The following is a 16,139-nucleotide window of genomic DNA, read 5'->3' as shown; positions in this document are numbered from 1 at the left end:
TCCCCCTCATCCCCTGCAAGTTCCTCCCATGGCACCGGCCATGGCTGTGTCCCCACTTGTCACTGCCCATGTCCCACCATGTCCTCACCCATGGCTGTCTCCCCACCATGTTTCCATCCCTGTCATTGTCCCCCACGTCTCCATCCATGCCTGTGTCTCCCCATGTCCCTAGGGATGGCCCTGTTCCCGTCCATGTCCATTGTGCCCATGTCACTCTCCATGTCTAATGCTTTTTCTCTTTTTGAGCCTGGTCTTATAAGCTCTCAGAGATAAGCATTATACCCTTGATAGCTCAGCTACCTCAGGTGGCATAAAACAAGCAGGATGGCTCATGTGACAGTGTTGGGAATAAAAAGTTTTAATAAAAGGCAAAAATAAAAAAGCTTTTTACAGAGAAAAGCCAAGTCAGGGCAAGAGGTTCTTGCTCTTGCTAAAACACTTCGCAAAAGCAATTAACTTCTTTTGTTCTCTTCTTTTCCAGGGAATTGCTTAGGTGGGACTTTTTGGCTCCTGTCCAATTAGCTACCCTTAAGTTTGAGGTGAAGTTCCAGAGGTCCTATGAGGTGTCTTTTAAATTGAGGAGAGAAACACCTGGCCTTTTGTCCTTTTTAAGGGAACAAAAGGTTAACTTGTTTACTCTGTCAACAGAGGGCACATTCTTACATGTGTCCCACCATGTCTGTGTCCTACCATGACCACATCCACTAACTTAGTTCAATGTCTATTTTTACTTCAATATTGAATATTTTAAAGGGATAAAGAGAAATGAAAACAAAATCAAGGCCAAAAGAAAAAGACTTCCATGTCCATGCCGGCTGAGGATCCACGTGCTTGGGTGGAGGGAAGAACCTTTTTGGTGGAGTTTCTACCCCACTGTCTCCAAAATCTTGGTCTTTTCCCCAGTTTTTCCACCATCTGGCTGCAGAAGACACCCTTGGGCAATAGGAAATCAAAATTGTGGAATCCCTGAAGTTGGAAAAGACCTTGTCCTGGTTCAGAGCAAATTTGAGAGAGAACCTCCAAAGGGATTCCTCTGGAAAGCAGATTCAATTGGCTCCTCCCCCAGCCAGTTTGGGAAAAATACCTCCTTGGAGAACAGTGGAAAAAACTGTTTTTTAAAGAATAAAACCTAAACAATATTAAACAATAAAACCTCTTGCTGCTCTAAAATAGAGACAAACTCAGAAAGTCCCTCCGTGGGTTGTAGCTCAGCTCACTCAGTCTCTTATCAGTCCCTCCGGTGCTGGAAATGCCACAGTCCAGGCCTGGCCCGCTGGGCCACAGGTGTGAGCTGCCGGTGCTCTTTTGGGTGTTCAGGCCAGAGCAGGTTTAAACAGGTCCAAAGAAAAGGGAAAAACAGCCACAGTCCAGGGAACTTCTCTGCCACAGCTAGCTAAAACTAATTAACAGCAAAGGAGAGCTCTGTACCTCTGTCTGCCCATCTGCAGACAACCTGGCCCAGGAGCAGGAATGTGGAGGAGTGAGTCCAGTTTCTGAAAACATACTCTGCCCTTCTCTCCCTCCTTTGCTCTTGGAACAAGTCTTAAAGGTGCAAAAATTATAATTCACCATAAACAGAACAGACAATTGGAGATACAAGCATCATATAGTCAACCTAGGACATACCTCCAAGACCATTCAGTATTCTTTGATGCCGCCAGAAGATAGGATTGAATGCAGAAGATTTTATGGAGTTGAAAGTCAATAAATCTGCTCTCCCCAAGGAATTCCCATTGTTGGTCTGTGCCCCAATGGATGTTCCTGCCACTGGGTTTATCTAGGTGCCCACAGGGAACGAGGAAGATGTGGAGCCTCCCAGCCAAGTGTCTTCCCAACACAGATGACCAGGCCCATAGATCACCAGGGATCTGCCCAGTGAGGGTCACTGAGGATCATCCAACATGGATCCTCCCATGGAGGATGGAGCTGGGAGGAGTGTAAGAAGCTCTTCCCACCCTTGGGGAACTCACAGGGCTTCCCCCCTTAGTGGTGCCTCCTTTGGTGTTTGAACAAGGCTGAGCTCTGTGAGAAGCTCTTCCCACACTTCCCACACTCGTAGGGCCTCTCCCTGGTGTGGATGCACCGATGCTCGGTGAGGTGGGAGTTTATCTTGAAACCTTTCCCACAGTCGGGGCAGCGGTAGGGCCTCGCCTCTGTGTGAAATCGCTGATGTACGAGGAGACTGGAGCTGATCCGAAACCTCTTCCCACACTGGGGACACTCGTAGAGCTTCTCCCCGCTGTGGATGCACTGGTGTTTTCTCAGGTCTGAGCGCCACCCATAGCTCTTCCCACATTCCAAGCAGGTGTAGGGCCGTTCCCCAGTGTGGATCACCCTGTGCCAAATCAGGGCTGAGCTTTCTCTGAAACTTTTCCCACATTCCCCACACTTGTAGGGCTTTTCCCCAGTATGGATCTCTTTGTGTTCCATAAGCTGGGAGTTCAGGCTGAAGCTCATCCCACACACCCCACACTCATAGGGCTTTTCTCCAGTGTGGATCCTCTCATGTCTCCTCAGGCCAGAGCTCTGCCTGAAGCTCTTCCCACATTCCCCACACTCATAGGGCTTTTCCCCAGTGTGGATCCTCTGATGTTGCATCAGGTAGCCCTTCTGGCTGAAGCTCATCCCACATTTCCCACACTCAAAGGGCTTTTCCCCAGTGTGGATTACCGAGTGCTGCATCAGGCAGCTCCTCTGGCTGAAGCTCCTCCCACACTCCCCACACTCAAAGGGCCTCTCCCCGGTGTGGAACCTCTGGTGAAGTCTCAAGCTGGAGCTCCAGCTGAAACGCTTGCCACATTCCCCACACTCGTAGGGCTTCTCCCCAGTGTGAATCACCTGGTGATGGATCAGATCCAAGCTCCGCCTGAAACCCTTCCCACATTCCAAGCACTTGTGGGGCTTCTCCCTGCCATGAGGCTTCTCCACCAGCTCTGAGCTCCGCCTGGATCTCCGCCCGCCTTCCTGGCTCAGGGGGGCTCTTTCCTCCCTGCAGCTCCCTGGGCTGGGTTTGATGCCACTCCTTGTGCGGGATCTCCAGGGCTTTTCCTCCTCCTCCATTTCCTCCATTTTCATTCCTCCCTGGGAATGAAAAATCCTGGTTTGGGGAAAAAAAAGAACAGAGCACCTTGGACTGGGAGTTCCTCCTGTCCCCACTTCATCTCACAAAGTCATTGGGCATCATGTGTCTGTAAGAACCTCCAAAACACCAAGTTCAGCATAAAAATCCTCCAAACTTCAAGACACAGATCATAACCTCCCCCCAAACATCAAGATGCAGCAAAAACTCTCTCCAAAGTATAAAGATTCTGCACCTTAAAAAAAATAAAGCAACAACATTTAACCCAATAAAGCTGAGAAATGTCATGATTCACCCCTGTGAAAATCGTGGAACCCCTCAACAGTCACCTGCTGCATGTGGGGTGGCAATGCTCCTGGGGCTGAGGGGAGGCTATAGATACAAGGAGGGATGGAACCTTGTGGTGATCCCTATTTCTGCTCCTCCTCTTCCTGTATCCCTATTCTTCCCTCACACTCCTCTTCCTCCTGCTACTCTTCCTTTTCCTGCACAATCCCACCTTCTCCTGCCACATCCATTGTTTGACCATTTTGTTCCTCAAGCCTGCTTCTCCCTCCCTTCTCAGATTTTGTGGCATTGCTCAAGACCATGGAGACAGCTGCTCCCAGGCAACGATATGTAAAGATAGCACAGGGGGCCAAAGAGTTGTTCCTGCCATTTGTTGAGAGGCTTGCAGCTGCTTTGGAGAAGCAGACTGATGATGAGACTTTGAGACAGGTTTTGTGCAAAACTTTGGCAAGGGACAACGCAAATGAGGACTGTAGGAAAATTATAGATGCATTGCCAGGCGATCCATCATTGACAGACATGGTCAAGGCTTGTTCCAAAGTTGGTACAGTGGACCACAAAATGTCTGTTCTGGCAGCATCTTTATGGGTAGGCCTGTTGTCCTCAGGGACTGGTCGGCGCAAGAAGGGGAAGAAGAAGGGCAAGCAGGGGCAGGGGACAGAAGTCAAGAAGGGGTCAGACTCTAATTTTCTGTGCTCCAGGTGTGGTAAACCAGGTCATTTTGCAAAGGAATGCAAGTCTGCTTAACATGCTAATGGTAAGCATCTGACAGGCTCAGGAAACGGGGGCAGGAGCGCACAGGGGAACTGCGCGCTGACACAAGTGATCCCCCAGAGCGCAGCACCAGTGCAGGGTGCCCCAGTCAACTCAACACAGGCACCCACGGCTCTGCTGGGGTGGATGTACACACCACAGCAGCAGTCATCTTAGATTCTACTGAGGTGCACAGGGTCCCTCTGAATGCATTTGGGCCTTTAGGTCATGGACTGGGTGCATTGTTGATGGGGCCGTCTAACACTACCCTTTTGGGGGTCTTTGTGCACCCGGGTGTCATTGATTCTGATTTTACGGGCTAGACTTGTGCTATGGTTTCCACACCCTCCCCTCCTGTCGTTATTCCGGCAGGAACCCACATTGCTCAACTTGTGCCTTTCCAGTCGTGTGTTCCCAGGGCAGATCAACTGATGCATGGAGATGGTGGCTCCAGATCCACGGGATTGCAGCAAGTCCTCTAGTCTGCGCTCATTTCTGCCAACCGTCCGCAGGTGATGTGCTCTGTGATTTTACCAGGTGCCAGCCTGCCTTGGATCCAGCTGCAAGGTTTGATCAACACCGGGGCCGATGTGACAGTCATCTCTGCCTCTGTGTGGCCTCCTAAGTGGCCTTTAGACTCTGTGGGAGTGGCCATTGAAGGCTTGGGGAGTGCAGCACAGACATTTGTGAGCTGGCAGGCTGTGTTGATCAAAAATGCAGAAGGGCAGACAGCTAAGGTTCAGCCCTATGTTACTGCAGCTCCGGTCACTCTTTGGGGGCAGGATGTGCTGGCAGCCTGGGGTGTGCGCATTGGGATGGATTTTTGACAGGGGTCACTGTGTTGAAGGGTGCAGATTACCCTACACTGCCTTTACGGTGGCTGGTGACCTGACCCGTCTGGGAGAACCAGTGGCCCCTGCCATTTGAAAAATTAGTCACCCTTCATGAGTTAGTTCAGGATCAGCTTCGCCAGGGACACATTGAGTCTTCTACCAGTCCCTGGAACACTCCTGTTTTTGTGATCAAGAAAAAGTTGGGGAAATGGAGGTTGTTACAGGACCTCTGAAAAGTCAATGCAGTCATGGAAAGCATGGGGGCATTGCAGCCTGGTATGCCCTTGCCTACCATGCTCGCTGCAGGTTGGGAAATCTTGATCATTGATTTGAAGGATTGTTTTTTTACGATCCCTCTGCATCCTGATGACAGACCAAAATTTGCTTTTACTGTGCCTTTTGTCAACAATGATCAGTCTGTACGAAGATATCAATGGAAAGTTTTGCCACAGGGCTGCAAGAACAGTCTGACCATTTGTCAATGGTATGTGACCCAGGCCTTGTCCGGAATCCGCGAGCAGTTCCCTGACATGTATTGTTATCATTGCATGGATGACATTCTGGTGGTGGCTCCCACTCAGGAGGAACTGCAGAGGGTTTGGCCTCAGTTGTTCTCCGCCTTGCATTCTTATGGACTGCAAGCGGCTCCAGAAAAGGTTCAGAGCTGACCTCCTTGGAAGTATTTGGGGGTCAAGATTCTGGAGCGAACCATTCAGCATCAGAAGGTGCAATTTCCAGAAACTATTGCAACCCTGAATGATTCCCAGAGATTGCTTGGGGTCCTCAATTGGTTACGTCCCTATCTGGGGCTGACCACAGCACAGCTGTCCCCGCTGTTCAAACTTTTAAAGGGGAGACCGAGACCTGAGTTCCCCTCGGAAGTTGACTCCTGAAGCGCAGCAAGTGCTGGAGGAGGTTCAAAAGGCTCTGTCTACTCGCCAGGTTTACCGAGTAGACCCTTCCGTTGATATCACTGTTTTTATTACCTATCCAGACAGCCATCCCACGGGTATCATTGGCTAGTGAGATGAACAATGGCCTGATCCTTTGCACATCTTAGAGTGGGTATTTTACCCCATCAACTCAAAAAGACAGTGTCTTTGCTGATTGATTTGGTTGCCCAGCTGATAATCAAATGCCATTATCGGTGTTTGCAATTGATGGCAGCTGATCCTGCAAGGATCGTCCTTCCAATGGAACGGGACACCTTTGAATGGGGTCTCATCAACAATGTTCCTTTGCAATGTGCACTGCAAAATTTTTTAGGGCAAATTGTTTACCATCTGCCCAGTCACAAATGTTGCAACTGGCAAAGACAATCAATCTATCCTTGCGACCAAAAAATAGTCAAGTGCCAGTGCGGGAACCCACTCTCTTCACTGACGGTTCAGGGAAAACGGGAAAGGCCATTGTGACCTGGAAGGAGTCTGGATGGCAAGTGCTAGAAGGCCACGTGTCCAGCTCAGCCCAGTTGCTTGAGCTGAAAGCCGTTGCTATGGCATTTCAGAGGTTCTCTCAGGTGCCTTTGAATTTGGTCACTGACTCTGCATATGTTGCAGACATAACCAAGTGGTTGGATTGCTCACTGCTGAAGGAGGTCAACAATGCCGTCTTGTTTCAATTGCTGAGAGCGTTGTGGTGTGCAACTCAGGACCGGGTTCATCCATACTACATCCTGCACATTTGGAGTCACACCACTTTACCAGGTTTTATAACTGAAGGTAATGCCAGGGATGATACGTTGGCTAACCCTGCGTGGATGGCACCGCAGCCTGATAGAACTGCACAAGCCAAGGCGTCACATGATTTTTTCACCAAAGTACACATACTTTGCAAAATAAGTTTGATTTGACAGCAACCGAGGCTCGTGACATTGTCAGCTCTTGTGCTGACTGTCATGGGTTTGCTGCACCTTTACTGGCAGGGGTGAACCCCAGAGGCCTGAAAGCCTTGCAGCTCTGGCAAACAGATGTTACACACATTGCCGAGTTCGGTCGACTCAAGTATGCGCATGTGTCTGTCGACACCTTCTCATCAGCCATGTGGGCAACTGTTCACATGGGGGAGAAGAGTCGCGATGTGATTGCTCATGGAGAATGGCTTTTGCAGTTTTGGGGATACTTTCATGCATAAAGACTGACAATGGCCCTGCCTATGCCTCACACAAGGTACGTCAGCTTTTGCGCCTGTGGGGAGTCTCACACAAGTTTGGCACTGCACATTCACCAACACCTCAGGCCATTGTTGGACGCACGCATGGCACTTTAAAGTGTGTTCTGGAGAAACAAAAAGGGGGAATGCCAGGAGAGACTCCACACAGTCAGTTGGAGAAAGCTTTGTACACAATCAACCATTTAACTGTGCCAAAGAATTCAGAGGTTCCTGTTATTTTGAATCATTTTCTCTCACTGCATTCAGCAGGTGAGACGCACCTGCCCCAAGCGAAGGTCTGGGTGTGGGACCTTGTCACCAATAGGTGGGAGGGCCCATGCAACCTCATTACTTGGGCCGCAGGTATGCATGTGTCTCCACAGGTATCGGGGTACGATGGATACCTGTGAAGTGTGTTCGCCCTGACTTGAGACAGCAGAAACAGAATGTGGGCAACAGAGAGCCTGTGAACGGTGACCATGGTGCTGACCATCCATCACAATCTTCAGATGATGTTCAAGACACCGACCATCAGTCAGCCGGCCCCTCCACAAGGAGAAAATGAACATTTGATTCACTTTGCTTTTGGACATGGACTGGTGACGAGTTAGACTGCGAGCATTACAAGCAGACTAACAATGTTTTAGTGTTGGTGATGGAGTTTTAGATTTAACAGTTAAATTTGTAAAGAGTTATGGTGTAAGTCAAAATCTCTTTGACTGTTCTGAGCCATCATCCAATGGGGGTTTTGAATTATCAACTAGTGAACCTCGGAGTTGTGTTTGTCCTCTTCTTTGCAAGGTGTTTTGACAAACCCCGCCTCCTTCTTTAAACAAAAAGGGGGAAATGTGGGTCTCAGATTCAGTCAAAGAAAGAAACTGAGAGTTTCTAGCCAGGCAAAAAGCCTGGGAAAGAATGTAAATAATTCTTTATCTCTCTTGTTTATCACATTCTTTATAGTTAAGTTCTATCACTATGCGTCAAGCACTCTGCACCAATGCTGAAGGTTGTTTTCACTTCAGAACCAAAGGATTTGATCCTTGTGAAGCTCTGTATAAAAGAGCGGTGTATTTTGAATAAATCGGAGTTTTACTCTCAGCACCTTTCTGAATCAGAGTCTGAATCATTCTCGATCTGCCTAGAGAGAGACAATACAAGCTCTTCCCTCACTCCAAGCTTTTCCCTCACTCGGGGTACTCGCAGGGCTTCCCTTAGTGGCACCTCCGTTGGTGCTGGGTCAAGGCTGAGCTCTGTGAGAAGCTCTTCCCACACTTCCTACACTCGTAGGGCCTCTCCCCAGTGTGGATGCGCTGGTGCATGGTGAGGCTGGAGTTGTGCTTGAAGCCCTTCCCGCAGTCGGGGCAGCGGTAGGGCCTCTCCTCTGTGTGACTCCGCTCATGTATGAGAAGAGTGGAGCTGGTCTGAAACTTCTTCCCACACTGGGGACACTCATAGGGCCTCTCCCCTGTGTGGATCCGCTGGTGTTTTCTCAGGTCTGAGCTCCACCCGAAGCGCTTCCCACATTCCAAGCATTCATAGGGCCTCTCCCCAGTGTGGATCACCAAGTGCCGGACCAGGTCCGAGCTGTCTCTGAGACTCTTCCCACACTCTCCACAATTGTAGGGCCTCTCTCCAGTGTGGATTCTCTGGTGCCGGATCAGGGTGCAGCTCCAGCTGAAGCCCTTCCCACATTCCAAGCACTTGTGGGGCTTCTCCCTGCCATGAGGCTTCTCCACCAGCTCCGAGCTCCACCTGGATCTCCGCCCGCCTTACTGGCTCAGGGGGGCTCTTTCCTCCCCGCAGCTCCCTGGGCTGGGTTTGCAGCTCCTCCTCCTGCAGCATCTCCGGGCCTTTTCCTCCTCCTCCATCCAGCCACGCCCCAGGAATGACAAATCCTGGTTTGGGGAAAAAACAAGAGGAGGGCACATTGGACTGGATGTTCCTCCTTGCCCAAGTTCATCTCAGGAAGTCATTGGGAATCTTGTATAAGAATCTCCAAAACACCAAGATTCAGCCCAAAAATCCCACAAACTTCAAGACACAGAACAAAAACTCCCTAAACATCACAACTCATCAAAAGCCTCCTCCAAAACATAAAGATTCAGTTGCCACATAAAACCAAAGCACCAACATTTAGCCAAAGAAAGCTCAGAAACACCAAGATTCACCCCGTGAAAATCGTGGATCCATCTCCACAGTCACCTGCTGCATGTGGGGGGATCAGCGCTCCTGGGGCTGGGGGAAGGCTGCAGACACAGGGAGGGGTGAACCTTCTGCTGCTTCCTCTTTCTGCTCCTCCTCCTCCTCCTCTTGTGTATCTCGTCTTCCTCACACTCCTCTTCCTCCTTTATTTCTCCTTCTCCTGCTCAATCCCACCTTCTCCTGCCACCTGCATCATTTGACCATTCTGTTCCTCAAGCCTGCTTCTCCTTCCCTTCTCCTCCTGCCCCCAGGCCCAGCACCCACTGCCGGCTCCCTCTTCCCCCCACACCCACAGCATCCCAGCGCAGGGCAGGGATGGAGCTGGGGCAGGTCGGGCTGGGGCAGCGCTGGGCTCTCGGCCGCTCCTGCCCGCACTCGGTCCCCACTGCAGCCGCTCCCGCCAGGACAGTGCGGGGGGGCCCGGCCTTGGCGCTGCCCCACTCCCACCTCCCCAAATTCCCCTCGCGGGGGCCATGGGGACGACGGGGGGGCGCAGGTGGGGTCCAGGTGGGGAACGCGGGGAGCTGCGAGTCTGCCTGGCAACTGGTGAGTCATCAGCGCCGCGGGCTCTGATTGGCTGAGCTCTGCCTGAGCGCGGGGGCTACAGCACAGAGGGGACACCCTGCTCCAGGGGGGATGTCCCACAAACGGGGGAGCCCATGAAAAGAACAAGAGGATAGTGTCTTTACAAACAGATGCTCTGAATCTGCTCAGTGATAGGGCCAGCAACCTGTACATAAAGGAAGTGACAGGAAAAGCCATCTGTTTCAGAAAATGTTATCAATTGATGACACAGACTGCTGCTCAGCCAAGGTCCTGCTCAGTTCATGAACTTCCAGAAGAACAGCAAAGACATAACAGAGCCATGAATATCCTTTGCGATATAAAAGCAGGGAGCATATTAAGGGGGTCTGTAGTAGCTGGACTGGGGAGTCTGTAGCTCTCAAGTACTTCAGCTAATGGGGAAAGCAGAGGGAGATGTGGCCAGGAAATTTTGGATGAAAAAGAGTCCTCCAACAATTGGAGAGATCCCATGGGGAATGTCCCATGGCCTCTCCCATTTTTAGAAATGAAATTACTTTTACAGAACTCCTCTGTTTGCTTTGTGGACAGAATTCTCTGCTGATGTCAATTTTTCCACACACCCTGGGGCTCATCCTGAATTCCTTCCACTCTCCGGGGCAGCGGGCAGGGAGTGCAGCTGAAAGTGCCTCACCCACTTTGGGTGATCGGCTCCCTTGGCTGGCGGCACCGGGGATTGATTGGGGACCCGGGAGTGACCAGGAGACAGATGAGTGACACATCAGGGGGGTCTGGGAAGAGTCAGCAGGGAGAGAGCACTGAAAATCTCATCAGTGAGTGCCCTGGGATCCTCGGGGAGTGAAAATGGCAAGGCACCCATGGAGGGGAGAAAAGGGAAAGGCAGGGAGGGGTCCTGGCCAAAGGGATAATGACCCCAAAATGTCTCTGAAGGGTTCCTTGGGAGAATGCTGAGGAAGTGGAGAAGGGATTTGGACAACAGGTGATGGATGGTGTTGGTGTGCTGGGAAGGGATCAGGTGAAGGGGAGTGTGCAGCAATATGGTTCAGGCAAGAAGCAGCAGGAGGAATCTATGTGGTAAGAAAACGGATGATGGAAAAGAGGAGGAAGAGAAAAATACTCTGGATTGGGATGTTTTTCCACAGAGTCTTAACCTCACAATTTGCCAGCTGATATTTTGAATTCCCAGTTGCCCGAGACAGGAAAAGAAGGAGGTCAGGATGCCAGGGGTTTCTCTGCGGTGGCAGCGGCAGCACCGGGCGCAGAGGTGCGGCACCGGGAGCACGGGCTGGGGGCCTGTGGGGAGCTGCGGGGCCGGGCCGGGGCTGTGGGGCAGCCGGGGCTCAGCGCCGGGCGCTGCCTGACCCCACCAGCCCCGGGCAGGGCCGGCAGTGGCCCCCGGCCCCCAGGAGGCTGCGGGACGCCCCGGCCGCTGCCCGGCCCCAGGGAGCTGCCGGCCCTGCCCGCCGGGGGGGCCGCCTTTGGACACTGCGGCAGGACAGGCACCGGCTCTGCCACACGGGCTGGGCAGGGACCCTGAGCACAAGGGGGAAAACAAAGGAACAGCTGGGAAATGCAGAGTGCACATGGAAGCATCAGGATTTGCTGTTAAGGATTTGCTTTGGGTCCCTGCAGAAAGGAAAGGTTTTGCAGAAAGCTCAGCAGCTCTCAGAGGATGAGCACCCACAGGCAGTGACCGGGGCTGCAGGAGTGGCACAAGAAGGCCCTGCAGCACTTGGGCACAAAGACACAGCAGCTGAAGGCAAGAAGGGATGACCAAAAGGCCAAGCTGAAGGCAAAGGCCATGGCAGAGTTCCTACAGCCCCTGAGGGATCAACCCCAGGGCCCAAGGGGGCCCCAGCACCCAGGGCATGACGGGGTCGGCCACAAGCACCTGGCAGAGGCATTGCCCTCCTGGCCAGGGCAGAGCCCACCCAAACAGCCCCTGGGAAGGAGTCAGGGCTCCAGCTGCAGCCCACAAGGACACTGCAAGCACAGACAGCAGCACCCTCAGCAGGAGCAAGTCCACCCCTGCATGGACATGGATTGTCAGGGCTCTCTGAGCTCCCATCCCACCGGGGACCCACCACACTGGAGCCCTGGAGAACATTCAGGCTGCGTCTGCATCCAGAGGAGGCCTCTCCTGATGGACACAGGGGCCTCTCCATCCACTCTGAATCTTACACCTAAGCGGGGAAAATTGTAATGGAGTGTTTTCATTATTAAGGGAATAAATGGGAAAGCTGAGCTGGTGTCATTTGTTCAATCACTATTAGGAGCTGTGGGGGATAGATTTGAAATAAAGTAATTTCTTTTTCTTCCTACTCTGTAATTGACTAGGAAGGAATTTGATGGTGGCATTGGAATATTGTAAAAGGTGATACAGAGGCTATTGCTGCTGTACCTTTGTGTCAAATGTCTGGCAAGGCCTGTGCTGAAGTTGAAATGTAAACTTTAAGGAATTTAGAGATTTTAGAGGAGCTAAGATTTTAGTTAGAAATAAGCTTTACTAGAGTTAATTAAAATAATAATAATAAATGAGTAGACTTGATGAAGTCAGGAGTTAGTAGTTAACTAATATTTTATTGCTTGTCAGCACAATGTTTAGTTAGCTGGGTTTATAATGAAGAATATAGAAACTGATAAATAGCTTTTAGGAACATAAGACAATTGTGGGCCTCCTCTGTTCTGAAACCAATTGAAGACAAGGAATGGGAGTTCTACCAAGAGTTCATTTGTCATATTTGCATTGAGAAGGTAGAAAGGTCAGAACGAGGAAGACTTCATTTACTTCCTCCTTTTAAGACCTCTCCCCATGAAAGGGACCACAGACCCATTTCAAGGGACAAACTACGCATGCTTAATAGCTTTTGGAGTGATTAGAATACGAAGCGGGTAATGGGATGTACCAAAATTATGAATATGTATTTGTATTTTGTGTACTCAATACTTGTATGGATAAAAAGACGCTGTAATCACCTGCAAGGTGTGGTGTGTATTTGGGAGCGATCCCGCACGATGCCCAGCGTCGAATAAACACACACTTTCTAACTTTAACCTGTTAGAGAGGTTTTTATCCGTCACAGTTCGATATCAGTACTAGATCAATACCCATATTTTTTCAATAAATCAAAGTGAACCCAGAGGTGTGGGCAGACCCAAAGGGAAAATTTGATGTGGAGCCTCTCCAAATTACTTGGAAGCAACCAGGACAAGTGGTGTCTAAAAGCAACATCCTGTTCCAGGGGAGGGAAGGAAGGGCTCACAGCCTGGTATGGAGTCCCTGCTAAAGGCAGGGCTCTTGGAGCCAGGGATGTCTCCCTACAGCACTCCTATCCTGCCAGTCAGGGAATCAGATGGCTCCAATGAGGAGGACAAGAACAAGTGGTAGACAAAGACCCTGTGAAATGGCTGAATTTTCTGGCTATAAACATCTTTTGTGTATCTGAAAAAAAAAAAAAGTGCAAATGGTGGAGAAAAAGGTTAAATATTAGGGATATATTTTGCTAAAAGTTTGTTGTGGTTTGACACAAAGAGGGTCTGGGCAAGCTCAGAAGTAACACTTCCCAGGACGAAAAGGGAGCTGCAAAAATTCTGAGGATTAACAGGGAATAACACAACCTGGATTGAGGATTCTCTGTTCCAGCCAGAACATTGTAGGACTTTCTAACCCCAGACAGCTTCCATGCTGTGGTATGGACAGGAGAAAGTGAACAAAACTTGAGAAAATGAAAACCCAAAAATATTGATGCCTTAGCTGTGACTCTTCCAGACTCAGAAAAGGAACTGGAATTGTAGGTTAATGTTAAACAAGGCCATGCCAAAGGAATTCTTGGGCCAAAATGTTTTACCCAGTGGCCACAGTGGCCTCATTGTCTGCAGAATTGTGCAGCCACAACTTCAACGGGAACCAAGGCCCAAAACCTGATGACAACAGGATCTCCAACTGTTCCAGTCTGCCATCAAGTTCAACCTTTGATCACCAAAGGAGCCTCGCAATGGATGAGCAGTGCTCGGTTATTACAGTATGAAACTTGTTCAGTGGCACAGGAGGATTCAGAACTGAGGACAGGGGAAGGGTTTAACCCAGCCTCCTGTTTGAACAGCCCACAGAGGGGCTGGGAAGAAACCCAGCACTGTATTCAAGTGACACAGCTCCAGATCCAGCCTGGGGGAGATTCAGGAGACATTGCCTGGCCTGAGGCAGAAAATGTCTTTGTGGATGGCTCTTCAAGGGCAGCAGAAGGGAAAAGAGTTCCAAGACACACTGTTATTGAGGAAAGGGAATCAGACAAAGCGCAGGTTACCCCCATGGTCAGCTCAACCGGCACAGCTGTGTGTGCTTGTAAGAGCCTGGCACTGAAATGCCCTGAGCAGGAAGGCTTCAATATCTTCTGGTGACACCATCTTACCTAACAGGGGGGCAAAAGCAATTCTGATTGCTCAACAACCACTGGATCACTTACTAAGGCATTTCTAAAAGACATAATTCCAATAAAAGGGATTGTGGAAGCAACAGACTCAGAGAGCAGAACTCATTTTACAGGAAAAATCCTCCAGGGGGTTATGGCAGCTTTAGGAATACAATGGGACCTCCAGAACCCCTGGCATCCCCCAGAGCTCAGGCTGGGTACAAAGAATGAATGGGGAAAGAAAGAAACACTTTTGGAAGCTGGGGATAGAAACCAAGAGGCCATGGGTATGGCTTTTGCCATTGGCTTGGGCAAGAAGAAGAGCCAGACCCAGGGCACATATTCAGTTCTCTCCCCTGCAATTGATCTCAGGAATTCCTTACCCTGGGAATTCTCTACCTAGTGCAGGGTGGAGATAAGGGATGCACATTTAAAGCAGTCTGTGGCCAGAATCCTGTCTCTGGTGCAATCTCTCCCCCAGGAAGCTGGGCTGGCACAGAGCCTGCCTTGGCACTTTGCTGTTGCCAACATCCAAGCAGGACATGGGCTCTGCCTAAGGAGTGCAAAGCAGCACCACTGGTGGCCAAGTGGCGTGGCCCATGCCAAGGGGCCCCGAGGCCAGAAACAGCCGCCAGCACAGCTGAACACGGGGGGACCCCTCAGCCTGGGCTCCAGGTCTCTGCAGCCCCGGAGATTTGCACTTCCCGCCTGCAGCAGGAGGATGGGAGGCCCCCCTGAGCCTGCACTGAAGGCAGCGCAGCAGCAGCCAGGGCTACACAGCGGGGCAAGGCCCTGGGCCTGCCCACACCTCCTCTGCTGAAATCCTCGGCCTGGCCACCCTCCTTGGGCAGCTCCAGCCACCGGGGCCAGCCCTTGCTGCCACTGCTGCAGCTTCAGTGCTCTCTGGGCCTGCACTGCCACAGCTGCTGGGGAGACACCGGGACAATTCCACTCTGGCTCTCACTCACACTCACACACTGCCCTGCCTGCCACTGCATCCATGGAAAATAGACCAGCTCATAGACTTGAACATTGTTAACCTTTGATTTCTCTACTCAGGCTTGCTTTGCCTTGGCCTTGGGGAAAGAAATGTTAAAGGTTTTGTTAAGGGATGTTACACCACTCAGTGGAGATAAGTTTAACATCTCAACACACTGGGAATGGCCCAAAAGATACCCACAAAGATAACGACCAGCAGCAAAACATCAACCCCAGCAGCAAACAGCAACCAACACCTACCCCAGACACTGCCCCCGGCAGGGCTGCAGACACCTGGTCTGCAAAAGGCTGAGAAGGAAATCCAGGACTTCCCACCTCATTAACAGCACAAGCAAAGGAATACTAAAAACTGCACAACTTGAAACTACAGAACATTAAACCAGTGGATTGAGATTGCTTTAGACTGTACCAATTTTGGGAAAACTCAAGTAAAACGCACGTGTCATGGAATGATTTTCTCTGCACACCCGAGCTATGTGGGGATGGAATGATCTCTGTTGCACATCCTGGTCAGAATCAAGTAATGCCTTTACTCTAACACTAAACATATTGGTGGAGTTTTTCTTTTTCCTGCAGTATCAGTGCAAAGTTTAGAGCATTAGAGTATTTTTTGTAATAATCCTACTTCTGCATTTATGGTTAGGTTTCGCTTAGGGATGTAAGAATGAATTTTTACTCCAAGGAGAAGTAGAAAAAACTGAATTGCCTTGGAATTTTTTTGTGTATGTTTCTGTAAGAGATACCAAAATTTTGGTCTGGGTTTTTCAACACTCACCTTTAGGCTGCACTTTGCAAAACTAGAAGAGATTTAAAGGTGACCCTTTAAGTCACAAATACTAAATGGATTATTTGAAAGAAAAAAAAAAAAAGCAGCAGGTTGTG

General features: G+C 50.3%; 1 protein-coding gene and 1 pseudogene across 2 annotated transcripts; both read right to left on the bottom strand.

The window, feature by feature from the left end:
* Positions 1-342: 342 nt before the first annotated feature.
* Positions 343-4,638, bottom strand: LOC110480642 (uncharacterized). Its single transcript, XM_021548748.4, has 2 exons — positions 4,501-4,638; positions 343-3,097 (listed from the first exon to the last, which is right to left on the bottom strand). Coding segments are annotated over exons 1-2 (1,116 nt in total). The 5' UTR covers positions 4,503-4,638; the 3' UTR covers positions 343-1,983.
* On the bottom strand, positions 343-9,315 carry LOC110480641 (uncharacterized; annotated as a pseudogene). Its single transcript, XR_014950854.1, has 3 exons — positions 9,307-9,315; positions 2,839-8,999; positions 343-2,335 (listed from the first exon to the last, which is right to left on the bottom strand). The product of XR_014950854.1 is annotated as an uncharacterized LOC110480641 (transcript).
* Positions 9,316-16,139: the final 6,824 nt, after the last annotated feature.

Source organism: Lonchura striata, chromosome 34 (assembly GCF_050655825.1).
Source record: "Lonchura striata isolate lonStrDom1 chromosome 34, ASM5065582v1, whole genome shotgun sequence".
In the NCBI taxonomy this organism is placed as follows: domain Eukaryota; kingdom Metazoa; phylum Chordata; class Aves; order Passeriformes; family Estrildidae; genus Lonchura; species Lonchura striata.
Note: the sequence above shows the minus strand (reverse complement) of the source record. Positions and strands in the feature narration are given on the sequence as shown.